Genomic DNA, 14,775 nt, shown 5'->3' with positions numbered 1-14,775 from the left:
GGGGGCCCTGACATTACTGCCTTTCCAGTATTTCCAAACACAAAAACAGCTGGATCTGCTTAGCTATGTGTCCAGTTAGCCCAGTGTGCTGGTCCTTCCAGTAACCATAGCTGAGGGAAAAAAAAAAAGAATGACAAGGGACAAGGAAAACCCACTGTTCTCTGGCTGTATTGCCCAGCTGGCCATTGGCAGCTTGCAGGAGACCTTTCTTCCACTAATTTGATTTGGGTTTTTTACCCTCAAATCTATTTATCTTTAATCTTCTGCAAGATCTAGCTATAGAAATAACTCATATAGATAAAACTCATTAGTTTTACAATTTAATACTTGTTTAAAAATACACTCCCTTGATTTAAATGTGCACAGGTGGGTGCTCCCCTTGAGCCTTCTGTGGAAAGTAATAATGGAACTCCTCTGTCCCTTTCCTTTCTCCATAACATTTATAATTCTGAAAGCTTCTACAAGATTCTCTTAATTCATCTTCTTTTTTAACAAGTCCTTGGCTTTCTAGCCTCTCTCTTTTCAGCCAAAAACTTTAAGTCAGTTAATGATTTCTTGTTAACTAGTAACTATCACTGGATACAAGCAGTTCCCAGGATCTTAACTGCCTCCAAAACCAGAATCTTGTTTCCACAGTCTCTCCATTAAATCTTGGACATAAATCTATAAATCCATTAAACACTATTGCATTAACCATACCTCTGAGACAGAAGGAATTCCCTGATGTGACCCATGCAGAACTGCTGGGATAAAAGTCCTGCTCAAACAAGGCAGGGAGTGTTTGCCTTTCCTACCTGTGCTTTGCCCACCAGGCTGCCCTTAGCACGGGGATTTGTTTTGGGGTGGGGGGAAAAAAAGAGTTGAAAAATTAGTGCAATTCAGGGCAGGGGTGGCAAGAACAGAAAATGGGAGCAGAGCACTTTAAGAGAGCCCTGGGAAGCTGTAACCTGAAGCCTGCTGAAGGCTGGGCTGGGGGAAGCAGCAAAAAGCAGATGTGGCTGCACCAAAGCCACACTGCCCTCGCCTCGCAGCCGCTGGGAGCCGGACAGCAGCGGCAGAGAGAGCCCCAGGTAAGGGACAGCTCACCTGGGCCAGGGCAGCACAGGGCAGGGGCTGAGGCTGGGCAGCTCTCAGAGCACCTGGGAAATGGGGAGAATGGTTCTCCTGCAGGTGGGATTCCCACCTAGAGACCTCACCTAGGATCTGGAGCCACCAGCATCAGCTTTGCCCCCGGGGCTGAGCTGTGCTCGGGAGCTGGGGTGGGTTTCTGCCTTTCAAACATCTGCCTTGCAGCTGGGAACACGTTTTTGTCTGTGATGGTGTGCCAGGCAAATCCTCTGGAGCTGGTGGCTGCAGGATGCTCCAGGAGCTGGTGCTGTGGAACAAGCAAAAGGAGCAGTCTGAATCCATGTGTCTTGTTTCACAGCACCTCTAAAGTCAGAAGTGTTTATAAATGATGTGAGAGATTTGTACCACTGTATGTGGGAAGTAAAATATTTCCTTTGCACCTGCAGGCCTTCACAAATCGACAAGTCCCAGACACAAGTTCCTTCTCAGCTCATTTCTCAAGGTTTTCTTCCTGTACCTTTTGACTGTGCCATCACTCACTGTTGCTCCTTCTCTTCTCCTTCAAGGCAGCCACAGATTTTAATATCATGCCTGAAACCATCCCACCTCCAATCCAACCAAATTCTTTTCTCTGCAGTTCTGGCTGTGTGCTAAGAGAAATACAAATAGAATCCAGATGTTCAGGCCAATTCAAACTCAAAAGGCTTTGTCTTTTTAAAATGGAAATTGCTTTTTGGCAAAGTCTGAGAAATATGAAGCTGGTGACAGTACTGGCAAAAACAATACAATCTGCAAAACCAATCTCTGCTTCCCATGCTCCCAGGAGCTCAGTGTAGCTGGAAGCAGAGGTTGCATTGAGATTATTTTCTTTTTCTTCAGAGAAAAGGTTATGCTCCATGGAAAAGTTTCAGCTCTAAGCTAGACTGGGCCAAACCTCTTCCTCTCAGCATGCAGGAGTGCAGTTTGGTACAGGCATCCTCACAGAGCCCTTGCTAAGGCCTGGCTGACTTAGACTCATGCAGGACTTCTGGCATCTCTCTTCCAGTGTGCTGCCTGTTCATTGTAAACCTCTGGAATGATAGGAGCAATCCCAGCATCATATCCACTATCACACCACCAGACACACCAGATAGTAAATCCTCTTGATGCACATCTTCTGCAGCAGAAACCTCACCTATTCTGCAGCAGGTTGCAGGATGCAAGTTCATAGGGGAAAGAGGGGGAAAGAGGGTACCACTTCTGTGTTATACTGGCTGAACACAGATGAAAGCTTAAAACCTCCCCTGTGATGCTTTTTTCTCCAAGGGAGAGCTGCCTCCAGGGGAGGGAAACAGCAAACTGCCTCTCACTGTGCCTGAACAGGGTCTTGAGCTGGGGCTGTTGTTGCCATGTGTATTTCTAGCAGCAGGCATGTTTTCTTTGTAGCTGAAGTTAATCTGAAACACATGTTCTTCCTCTGATTTCTCTAGTTGCCTGGATGACATGGGTTAGTTAAATACAACCCTCTTCCTTTAATTTCTGGGAATCTATCTAAACATTGCTTCAGAGCAGCCTCAGTGGCGTCTGTTCTGGAGGGCAGGACTCTGCAGCAGCTCTGGTTTACCCACAGCAAAGCCCTGGGTTACTCAGTGCCCTATGGACCAGACAGTCTGGAAGAGCCTCTCATCCCACTACTGCAGTGATGAAAAGTGGATTCCACAGAAAGAACAGCTTTGGGGAGTTTGGTGCTTTACTCCCACCTCCATTAAAAGTGTAGAATAAGCCGAGCTCTGCCTTTCACTTCTCTAGGTTTCCTTATTTTCTTTTAAGAAAGCTCTTCTATTTTACTTCATCAGATTGCAAATAAGAAGCAAAGGATGGACACAGGTACATGTAGACACAAGAAACAGCAAACTACTGCCTGAGGCAGGTAATTTGTATATCAAAGCAGTAACCAGTCAGTGTTGCCTTCTGCCCCATTAACAATATGGATTTGGTATCTTTTATAAATAAAGCCTAAGACTCAGAAATAGTGATTTGGTGCTTTTCTGGACCTTGGCACTCAGTGACTGCCAGCAGCAGTGTGGTTGGGGCCACACACATCTGCTTTTGTGCTCAGGCACACCCACACCGTGTGCTTGCCCAATTTTAAAGTCACTGGGGCCAGTCTGACTGAATATTTCCAACTAGAGAAGGAAATCTGGCTCAGATCAGGTGTGTTTTTCACAACTGGAAGGACAAGCAGCAGCATCTGTCACTGCAGTTCCTGTCACAGCCAGGTACAGTGAATAGATGTGGTAGAGATGTATTTTCCTGAATGCTCAAACTCTCTCTGTCATATTCTCACTCTGTAGGTCCAGGCATGCAGATCCCAGTGGTTCTCCTTTTCCTGGGTCTCTTAGCTGTCCCAAGCAGAACCCAGAACTCAGCTACTGAGCAGGTGAGTAGAAGACAATAAGCAGAGTGAGGGGGAGAGGTGTGGAGCAGGTAATTTAATTTTAGACTTTCTTACTGAACGATTAAGTACTACCTTCCTAAATTACTGGGATTTTATTTAGCAACATAATGAGACTAACTCCTGCTTTACCTGGGTAATACCACAGTAGTTACATCAGGGGATGACCAGGAGGCAGAATTTTAAACTCAGTGCTGCCTTTGGCATTAAAGTAACTGTTCCTACACTCTCTATAAGATGAAGTCAGTATTTCTGTAGATCATAGAAGAATATCTGTAGCTGTTTGCCTACGAAGTGTTTACCACACCTGCAAATCTAACCAAAGCACTCCCTGGACCTGCCAGAACTCTGCCACAGCTGATGGAGGCAATGCTGGTGAGGAAGAGGAAGATCCATTTTACAAGAGCCCTGTGAACAAGCTGGCAGCTGCAGTCTCCAACTTTGGCTACGACCTGTACCGCCAGCAGTCCAGCCGGACAGCCACGGCCAACGTGCTGCTGTCTCCCTTCAGCCTGGCTACTGCACTTTCTGGTCTCTCACTTGGTGAGTTCTTTTCTCCATTTCCACACTCACCCTTGTGCCTTGGCAGCCCTCCCCTCATGTTTTCCTGGTCGTTGGCAGGGGCTGGAGAACGAACTGAAAATGTGATTTCTCGCGCTCTCTTCTACGATCTGCTCAACAAGGCTGAGGTGCACGACACCTACAAGGACCTGCTGAGCAGTGTGACTGGGCCAGAGAAGAGCATGAAAAGTGCCTCCAGGATCATCTTGGAGAAAAGTAAAAGTTTTTCTTCCCCTCTATAAAATTTTACCTAAAAAGCTGTCAGCAGTAGTTATTTTGGGGTGTGTGTAATATATTTATACATAAAAACATACTGAGTAACACAGCACTAGCAACTCTGGGTCTGACATACTGCTGAGCCAGGATGCAGACAGGGCATGGAATGTTCCTACTGCTCCAGAAAAAGCCTGGAAAGTTTGTGTGCATTTAAATAAAGGACCAGACATGCACACAAAGACATTGGGGACAGAACAGTTAACTCACAGAAGACCTAAAAGAAACTTGCTGATAATTTTGCCTTCACTCCAGGCTGTCTGGCAGGTGTTGCTGGCTTCCAGGAACCACAGATCATATTTTCTATTTGTGATAACACTCAGCCATATTCCTTTGTTTAATTCCTTGCAGAGCTATTTGAAATGTCTGCTCCTGGCATGCAATAAACATCTGCTGAGAATGCTAAGAGCTATCTTTTGGAACCTGCTGGTTCCAAGAATCCAATAGGTTGAGTAAGCTGTACTCAGAAAGCAGGCTGGGGAAAGAAGAAAGGCTGATGTAGGAATGGCTGTGTCCAAGCCTTCAGTTCTTATCTCCTTTTTTCAGTTTTCAGAAGAAAGTTATCCCATGCTCCAGCATGGGTGGCTGTAGGATTTGGATCAGTTTCCTTAATGTGCTTTCAGATATTCCTCTTCAAAGCAGGTTTCTGTAGACAAACAGGCACAGATATTTTATGAGAGACCTGCTGCTGGGCTTTGGATTGCCACCTGCTGCCTTGAGATTGTTTGGATAAGGGAGCTAGCTGCAATATCCATGTTTTTATTCCCCAGGACTCAGGGCAAGGCCTGGATTCCACAGCCAGCTCGAGAAGTCCTACAAGATGAGACCGAGGGCACTGAGTGGCAACAGCCAGCTGGACCTCCAAGAAATCAACACCTGGGTCAGACAGCAGACAAAGGGAAGGATTATGAGATTCATGAAGGACATGCCCACAGATGTCAGCATTCTCCTTGCTGGAGCTGCTTTCTTCAAGGGTAAGAATGCTGTGTGCTTGGACACAGAAAAAGTCCATTAAGCATGTGTTAGAAATGAAGGAATGCTCTCACTTCCAATAAAGCAAACAGGTTGTCAAAGTGAGAGTGTGAGAAGAAAGTGTTTGAGAATGTTTAGTGAAGAAGAAGAAAAAAAGCACACTACCTTAACAAAACTAGTCCTGAAGGAGGAATTATTACTCTTGGGAAGCTGAATCTTGACCTGTTTGCAGTAAGAATCAGAGAAGGAAGTTTAAGCTCACAAAATTCCATTCAGAGATGGGATATTACCATTTAGGGAAGGAACAGCTTAGAATGTTCTGAGCCCTCTTACCACTGTAAAAGGAACAGTTTGATACTAGAGAGCTGTTCTTCAACTCTCTGTAAGCCAGTGTCCTGGTGAATTATTGCTTAGAGACAAGGAGCAAAATAAAGGGTGGGGAAAGAAGCACTTTATATCCATTGACACAACTGTTACCCTTTAAAATAGTTTTGTAATTACATAAGTAGACATCAACTTCCCAATGGCTACTCCACCCACACACTGGCTTGATTATTTATTTGCCATTTAACCAATTCTCAGATGAAAAGGAGGGGCCAAGGATGACAGTAAATCAGTAGCTCCAATCAGTCTATTTCTATCCCTGTTATGCCTCAACTCTTTAATGTACAAATACTGTACATGAAAGCACAAGATTATTCAGCCCCAGGCATAAGTCTGGTTTCATATGCTATTATTTCAGAAAATCCTCCATTTTCCCTCTTAAAAAACAGGGACATGGAAAACCAAGTTTGACACCAAGAAGACTGCCCTGAATGACTTCCACCTGGATGAGGACAGAACTGTGAAGGTGTCCATGATGTCAGACCCCAAAGCCATCCTGAGATATGGTTTTGACTCAGAACTCAACTGCAAGGTCAGACAGCAAATATTGCCTAAGATCTTCTAAACCTACTGAAAAGCAGGTTCAGCTACACCTACCTGTTAACCCATTCCAGCCTTGCTCCTCCCATCAGCTACTTTTGCAATCCCTGTTTTGAAAGGTGGTGTGTTGACTCTTAGGATATCCAGCTTCTACCCAGGCTATGTCACAAGCAATCAAAAATTTAAATTATGCTCAGGTCCTACCAGCCTGTATTGCTTGGCTTAAAGTTGGGCAAGAAGGGCAGGGCACACCTTTCAAAACTTTTCCATCTCCACCTCTTTCAACCAATCTTTCCCTGGAGCATGAGCACAAAGGTGTTCCAGTGAGAATTCCCCAAACCAATGCTGCAGGATTCAGCAGGTGAGAGAGCACTTCCACAGCAGCAAGGGTGGATGAAAGCCTGGGGAAAAAGCCAGAAGTGTCAGGAAGCATCGTGTCAGATAAAAGCAAACAGGGAAAAAGATCAAATGTTCACTGAAAAGGCTGAGATTCCAACCTGAGAATCAGGCCTCTGCCTGGAACAGGATGGTAAAACTGTGATTATTGATGTGATCCTTTTTTATCTCTCTCATTTCTGGCCTTGAAGATTGCCCAGCTGCCCCTGACAGAGGGAATCAGTGCCATGTTCTTCCTGCCCACGAAGGTGACCCAGAATATGACTCTGATTGAGGAAAGCCTCACTTCTGAGTTTGTCCACGATGTGGACAAGGAGCTGAAGACAGTCCATGCTGAGCTAAGCCTGCCCAAACTAAAGCTGAACCATGAAGAGGCACTTGGCAACACACTAAAGGAGACAAGTATGTGCATCACACCCCCTTTGCAGGCTGCCAGGGCTCAAAGCACTGGTCAAGTTGCTTCCTGCTCTCAGAATATGAAGCTGGTGGCTTGTTAGTTATGGTTGTGGAGATTTCCAAATCACCTTCATCCAGGACTTCTCAGCTTTTTATCACATCCCTCCACCAAGCTCATACAGTGCTGCTGAGATTGTTCTCATTGTTCCCCCAAAAACCTCTGCCCAAGCAGCTCCCTGCCCTCGTGGATCACACCTTAGTGCTGCTCCCCCTTCTGCAATCCATGCCTTCAGCTAATGGAACTTTCTCTTTTTTTCTCCAGGGCTCCAATCACTATTCACATCACCTGATTTCTCCAAGATTTCTGCCAAACCTCTGAGATTATCTCATGTGCAACACAAGGCAATGCTGGAGCTCAGTGAGGATGGGGAAAGATCCACACCAAACCCTGGGGCCAATGCTGCTCGCCTGACCTTCCCCATAGAATACCACGTGGACAGACCTTTCCTTCTTGTACTGAGGGATGATACCACAGGAACCCTCCTCTTCATTGCCAAGATCCTGGATCCCAGGGGTGTTTAGATCCCTTCCCAATAATCTGCAATGGTAGGGCCCAAATGGAAAGGGTGATATTGGGAGGGATACTGGTTCCCTGCTCTGCTGCACAAAGACACAACTTGCAAATCTTATGCCTTCATGCTGCAATAAAAGAGCTTTTGCTATTAATCTCAGCAAGCCCAAGTATTCTCCCTTGAAAGGTTGTCTGCCTACACTCCCAGCTTCCCCAGAGGAATGCAGTTCTGTGTCCTGAAAGCAAACATTATCTAGTGTATGCTGCATTGTTCCCCATCCTGTTTTCCAACCTGACACCACTTGTTGATTCTGAATCCCTCATCACTGACAGACCTGTGCTGGAGCCCTCCAAGTTCTGCAATACCCCCTTTTACAGACTGTAAGTTTACACTTCTCAGGCTGTTGCCTCACCCCTTCCACTTTACACTGGCAAGAAGGAAAGTGCCTCACAGTATTAAAAATAGAAGGCAACGTGCTCTGGATGACTGTATGTTCATAATGCTCAGGGCACCACACAGGGGAGAGTCACATCTCACACAAAAGCAACTCAAACATTTGCTTCCAACCCACACACAGAACTTACACAACAGCCTCTGTTCCCACCATACCACACACACACCTCTCACGTTAGAATTGGTCATTTTATTTACAACAGGCTCACCAAAGAGCATTTCAAGACTTCATTCAAGTTGCTGTTACACATGATTTTCCAGCTTGTACTACATGACTAGCTTACCACATGACACTTAGCTTTGATGAAAGATCACATTGCAGCTTCCTTTGACAGGGAAATTAAGTCCTCTGAAGGATGTTTCTGGGAAGCTGTGACAAGCAGGCCTTCATCTCTTGTAGTTCCTGGATCTGAGCACTCTGAGGACCAAAGTGCACTGACAAAATCCCCTCTGCTCTTTGAATCGTGCTCAGAGCTTCAGAAACTGCAAATCTGAAATAGGAAGATAATAAGAACACAGCATAGAAAATACTTCATTCAGCTTCTTGACTTACACAACCTTTAAGCCCTCCCTAACAAAAACTTAAACCTGTTCATGGCTACAGATCCCACCCTCCCCTGTGTTCCAGCAGCAGGAAAATTGTGTCTGCTTCAGCTGCAAAGGGAGGATGAGGGGGGTAGAAAGGTAAGGAGATGGACAAAACCTGAATACATTATCTTTAAGTATATAGGAACCCACTACTTCATCACTGCAGCTCCTGCTAAAATTAATTTGGTTAAAGGGAGTTGTTGTGAGGAGATTTTCAGAAGCAGTCAGGGGATTTCCTTGCCAATAAAGCAAGAGGATTTCATTCCCTCCTTTGAGGAGATGTCAGCAACATTATACAACTGAAGTATAAACACCAAGTGTGATGAGTTGACAGAATAAAACAATTGGACAGGGAATAAACTGAACCAGGGAAAAGAAAAAGATAGACAGGCACAAAGGAGAGGAACAGATTCCTAAGACAGCACCAGTGCTAGACTGCCCTGTGTCCTGTGAGACACTCTCAAGGTGCCTTGATATTGTGTTAGACACACAGTAGTGGTGCAGGGCAGGGACAGAGGATGAAAACAAACTCACCCATTGAAGAGGATTTGTGCCAGCTTGAAAAGTTCATGGCCTGTTTCTACACTTGATGGCCCATGGTGCATTTCCACAATCTCAATACTCTTCTTCAAGTGTCTAGCTGCTTCCTGCCACTTCCCTGATGGAAAAACAAAGGAAAACAAAACAATGAGAAATGAATAAATACTTCCTAGAGCTACTGCCACCCAAAGAATCTGAGAGAATTAATCAAAATGTGGTGAGCTCTGTCCACAGAACCAGGACAGGGAATCTAAAAGAACATGTGAGCAGAGAGGGAACACAGGTTTGGTCTTTCTGAGAGCCCTGCTGACAAAACTAGGGAAAAAATGAGAGGGCCAGTCCAAGAAAAAGCTAGTCATGTTAAATTCAAAGTTCAGGAAACATGGGATAGTGAGAGGACAATGCCATACCAAGAGTAGCATAGACCTGAGCCAGATGATCCTCCATCTCTCCCATCAGCAAATGCTCTGGAGACAAGAGAGTTCCAGCATCCATCTGACACTTCAGGAGCATTTTGATAGCCTGATCTATTAAAAAAAAAAAAAAAAAGTTATAAAATTCACCCTGTGGCCAGCCTCTAGGTTTCCATGATCCATGAAATAAAATCAATCCAATCTCATCTTTGCATGTTACACAGCTGATTGGGGTTTGGTTAGGATTCAACACTGACTTCATCTGCACCTCTGCTAATTCTACCCCAGCCTTGGCCCAACTCCCTCCAGGAAAACAAGGCCTGGAAATGCCCAACTCCAATGTTACACTGATTTCTTTTTATTTAATTACTTTACTATGGAACAATATGTGACTTAGATTAACACCCAGATCAGGGGTTATAAAAAATCTAAAGCTGAAGTCCCCAGGGACACCAGGCCACATGTGACAGCACCTCAGTGGCAGGAGCAACAGTGCCATCTCATGGTTCCTGTCCCAACCTGGGCTCCTCAGCTCCTGACCTCAGGGCACAAAGCTGAGCCTTACCAGCCTTCCCAACTCTCAGCAGGTCTAAAGATTTCTTGATTTGCTGCTGAAGGTCCTGTAAACGGCCAGACAGGTGATTTCTGCTGGCTGAGGTTGCACAAGCTTCATTTGAACAGCAAAGTGTGTCTTCTTCCCCCTGTGGAAATCATCCTTGTGATTATTCCTGCTTAGATTCAGCTCAAAGTTTACTCTCCATCTGCATTAGCTCTGGGTTATAGAGATGCTAAATTGTTTCTCAGTTGTATTCCTTAAACAAAGTGATTTTTGAATAAATTGTTATCATCTTATTTGATTTTATAAGAAACAGTGAGATGTTGTCTTGACTCAAGAGGGGCTTTTGGCTTCTGAGCAGGGATCAAAGTGAAGTCTTCACCTCTTGGCCTTCCCAGACCCAAACCTTACACACCCCAGTAAGTTGCACAGTTATAACTATGGAGAATTACCTGCATTTGAGCCTGGCATTTGGGACAGCAGAATGAATTTCTGATGGACACCACACTCTTGACACCAGACTCTAACTCCTCTAGGCACACCCTGCAGCGACACTCGAAGAAATACTGACTGAGAAGCTGCTGCCTCTCAGCAACCCTCATCCTACACCAGTGGGGCCCTGCAAGGATGGCAAGGGTAGAGATCTCTCAAAGGTACAGCTCTCAATGTCAGAGTAAATGGATTTTTGTTACAACTGAGATTAGGTGTATTTTGGGGAGGATACAACTGGAGACTGAAAATCTAACAGTGGGCTTAAGAGATGAGATATTGATCAAGGCTGCTAAACAAAGGCTCTGCCAACATTAGATGAGAATTATATGAGAATTATGATATAAATAGGCATCAGCATGATGAGGAGAGGTGAAAGATGTCTGTACCTTGAGATAAACACAGAATCAGGGCTTACCATAGCAATGCAAAACCTCTTGGCCACTTGAGATTGGCTGTGATGCCCTGACAGTGGCAGCTGTCCCACAGAATGACACGCTGGTATTGGGGCAGCAGGAGTGGTTCAGGAGGCTGAGGACAGGGAAGAAGGCTGTTGCCAGCCTCACAGGCTTCTTATCTACAACAGCCCCATCTCCAGGCCCTGAAGACAAAGGAAAATCAAGCAGGTTGAGATTGAATGCTCACAAACCCACACAATTTCTGCAATGAGCACCGTGACCAATGGCAGAAAGGTTCCTGGTATATTGCTGCAATAAATAATAGCTAAACACACTCTGCATGTGCACCAAGGAACAGGCCAGCATGGAACAGGCCATTACATTTTAAACAAGTAATTTCCATCTGCAGTGGTAGCTTTTTACAGCTGAGAATTCAATCTCTTCACTTCACACAAGAAAGATGGGCAAGGAGAGGACAGGCCTGGGCCCCTCAGGACAGGAAAGAGGAGCTACTGGAGAGAGCCCAGTGGAGGCCACAGAGATGATGAGGGGTCTGGAGCATCTCTCTTATGAGGAGAGACTGAGGAAGCTGGGCTTGGTTAATCTGGAGAAGACTGAGAAGGGATCTCATCAATGCATACACAAATACAGGTGTCAGAGAATGGTGATGGACTCTTTTCTGTGGTGCCAGGATGAGGAGTAACGACCACAAATTTAACAAGAAGTTCCATCTCAACATGAGGAAAAACTTCTTTCCTCTGAGGGTGGCAGAGCACTGGAACAGGTTGGCCAGGGAGGTCTGGAGATATTCCAAACCCACCTGGACATGTTCCTGTGTCACCTGCTCCAGGTGACCCTGCCTGGGCAGGGGATTTGGACTGAATCATCTTCAGAGGTCCCTTCCAACCCCAACCATTCTGTGACAACACAGTAAGGTTTAAATTTTTTTTTAATCTTACCCAGTTCCTGCATTACAGTGATTGCTTGTGCATTACACTGCAGCTGCAACACGTGCCTCAGCATTGCTTCTGCCACAGTCTTCAGCTCTGGGGACAATTCATCTGAGGTTTTTCCACATGCCTTTGGTTTGGACCTCTGCTGAGGTGATTCCTGATTCAACACAGCAGCCTCCAGGCCAGCTGCTTGCAGCTGTTTGCATATAGCTACCACACTGAGTGTGCAGAGGAACTTGTGCTCAGGGCTGTGCTGCTCAGTGTGGGGCAAAAGGTGGAACAGAGCTTGGTAAGAACTCTGGTACTGACCATTGCTGCCACACCCAGGGATATCCCTGCTACCAGCTCCTGCAGCTGCTGCCTCACTGAGAGGTTTGGATCTTGCCTCAGGGCTCTGAAAGTTCTTGTCCTCATGGTGGGACCATGCCACCAGCCTGCTGACCTCTGCAAATCCTGCCAGCAGCACAGTCCTCAAGGCCACATGGCAGAAGACCCCCAGGGTGAGGAGCAGTGCTCCCAGTGAACACTCTGTCCTGTGGTACTGCTGCCATGCCATGTCTGCACAGCCCTGGCTGCAGTACTTGGCATAACTGCAGCCCTGGCAAGGCACTGAGGCCAGGAGCTGCCTCAGACAGTGGTGGCAGTAAAGATCTGCGTTGGTGGCTCGAGTGTCCCATGCTGTGCCACCATCCTGCAGAGGAAGGCTCTCCCCAGGGCACAGCACACTCACAAAGGCCTCCTCTTTCACCAGGCTCTGTCCTGGCACGATGTCCTGGGAGGCCACCAAGTGACGTCCTCTCTCTGCATCAAAACTCAAGCTCAGAGATGAAGATGCACCTGAAATGCTGCTGTTCTCTTCCCAGATCTCTGGCTCCTCTTGAATGCCACCACGTGCTTCCAGTGCAGGCTCTGGACACCTCTCTTTCTCACCTAATTTAACCTTCATCTGACTTAACTTTTTCAGCCGTGTCAGGTGTGCAGTCATGACCCCATCCAGAGCAATTTTACTCTCCAGCACTCTGAGGATATCCTGTGCATCCTGCAACCTCTCCAGGCACAGCAGACACTCAGCTTTCCGCAGCAGGACCTTGGGCAGCAGCCTGTCTGGATAGCCATGCCTTTCAGCCCTGGCAATATCTTCCAAACAAGCCTAGAAACAAAGACAAAGTCTTTTAAGTGGGCTTGAAAACCAGCTTGTGCTCTTTCATTCCACCTATGACAGTTTCATGGACGAATTCTGTGTGCTAATCAGCAAATTCTATGTGCATAATAATAATAATAATAATAATTCCAAACAAAGCATCCTGACATGGAAACAAAGTAGAAGCCCTTCTGAAAGTTGAATTATAGATGCTTCAAGCACAGATTGGAAAGCACATCTGATCTGCTGTCTCTTGTCCTAGCAATCAAACACCTCAGGGGCAGCCAGGACCTTGTGGGGTGGGTGCTGCCCTGGCTCCACTCACCTCAAAGTGCCCCAGGTGCAGGAGGGCAGCCGAGCGATTGGCAAAGCACACGGACACCTCGGGACTGCCAGGGAGCTGGTGGGACGCTGCCTGCAGAGAGCAGAGACCTGCTGCAGCCTCGGGGGATCCCTCACAGGAGCCTCTCAGCAGCACCTGCAGGATCTCCTCTTTGGGGATCCCCTCATGGGAGCTGCTCCTCCAGCCATGAGGGGCTGCAGGACGCTGGGATGTGCTGTGGGATCCCTCCCTGGGATCCTCTCCTTCCACACCTACCTTGGAGTAGAGCCTCAGGGCAGCCTGGTACCGCCCCCGTTTGAATTCCCGGTTTCCCTGCTCCCGGTACCAGCTCGCAGCCTCTGGGTTCTTGTCCGTGGGTGTCTGCAGGCACAACTGCACCAGGGCTGCCTCCTCTTCCTCCTCAGTCCTGTGGGACCCGGGGTCAGCGCCCAAAAATCAGTTTGGAATGGTGTGGTGCAGCCTCCCTGCTCAGCAATGATCCCTGGGGCACAGGAATGTGTCCGGAGGGTTCTGGACACAGTCAGGGAGACTCCACAATCTCAATCTGTGCATGGTCACTGCACAGGGAAGAAGTTTTTCCTCATATTCACAGAATCACGGGATTAATTAAGTTGGAAAAGATCTCTGAGGTAATCGGGTCCAGCCTGTGGCAGATCCCAGTTTGTCAGCCAGACCACGGCACTGAATGCCATATCCAATCTTTCCTTTAGACACCTTCAGCGACTTCACCACCTCCCTCAGCGTCTAATCACCCTTTCTCGGAACAAATTCTCACTAGTGGTCAACCTAAATCTTCCCAAGTGAAGTTTAAGCCTAATGTCTTCTGATCCTATCGCCGCTAACCTGGGAGACGAGGCCCACCTCCAATCCCCTGTCAGGTAGAAATGTGGAATTTTATCCGGATGGAATCTCCCCGATATCACTTTCTGCCCGTGTCCTATTGCAGAGCCCAGTCCATCCTTTGACACCTCCTTTTATTGATACGCATTAAGAGATGCTCCAGTCCCCCACTCCCCCTCACCGCCCTGTGCCGTGCCCCGCCCGCGCCTCACCGGAGCAGCTCGCAACCCAACCGCACCGCGTCGTGAAGCGAAGCCGCCGCCAGCCGCTCCCTCAGCGCCGGCTCCAGCGCGGCCCAGAGCCGGACGGTGCGGCCCTGCCACTCCGCCACGGGCAGCGCCATCGCCATCACCGCGCCGCCGGCAGCGCCACCACCGCTATGGCGGCGCCCAGCAGCGTCCCTGTGAGGAGCACACGGACACTTCCGCCGTACGGCGCCGGGCAGCCAATAGAAGCGCCGTGCTG

General features: G+C 47.3%; 2 protein-coding genes across 4 annotated transcripts; one reads left to right on the top strand and one right to left on the bottom strand.

Moving 5' to 3' along the window:
* Positions 1-1,593: 1,593 nt before the first annotated feature.
* Positions 1,594-14,763, bottom strand: SMYD4 (SET and MYND domain containing 4). 3 transcript variants are annotated; one of them, XR_013776641.1, is made up of 11 exons: positions 14,523-14,734; positions 13,726-13,876; positions 13,453-13,542; positions 11,993-13,136; positions 11,054-11,236; positions 10,599-10,765; positions 10,156-10,291; positions 9,588-9,704; positions 9,172-9,295; positions 8,334-8,540; positions 1,594-1,718 (listed from the first exon to the last, which is right to left on the bottom strand). XR_013776641.1 is itself a non-coding variant. In XM_079324822.1 (10 exons), the coding sequence occupies exons 1-10, from the start codon at positions 14,657-14,659 to the stop codon at positions 8,390-8,392; spliced, it is 2,400 nt and encodes a 799-aa protein (XP_079180948.1). In that variant the 5' UTR covers positions 14,660-14,763; the 3' UTR covers positions 8,220-8,389. The 3 variants fall into 3 exon arrangements, 1 of the variants encoding a protein (XP_079180948.1); XR_013776642.1 differs by lacking the exon at positions 1,594-1,718 and adding an exon at positions 6,236-6,633; XM_079324822.1 differs by lacking the exon at positions 1,594-1,718 and having other exon boundaries at positions 8,220-8,540; positions 14,523-14,763.
* Positions 3,238-7,755, top strand: SERPINF1 (serpin family F member 1). The gene is made up of 8 exons (XM_079324831.1): positions 3,238-3,261; positions 3,402-3,487; positions 3,847-4,045; positions 4,124-4,279; positions 5,107-5,310; positions 6,082-6,224; positions 6,820-7,030; positions 7,347-7,755. The coding sequence occupies exons 2-8, from the start codon at positions 3,410-3,412 to the stop codon at positions 7,604-7,606; spliced, it is 1,251 nt and encodes a 416-aa protein (XP_079180957.1). The 5' UTR covers positions 3,238-3,261; positions 3,402-3,409; the 3' UTR covers positions 7,607-7,755.
* Positions 14,764-14,775: the final 12 nt, after the last annotated feature.

Source organism: Erithacus rubecula, assembly GCF_903797595.1.
Source record: "Erithacus rubecula genome assembly, chromosome: 22".
Lineage (NCBI taxonomy): Eukaryota > Metazoa > Chordata > Aves > Passeriformes > Muscicapidae > Erithacus > Erithacus rubecula.
Note: the sequence above shows the minus strand (reverse complement) of the source record. Positions and strands in the feature narration are given on the sequence as shown.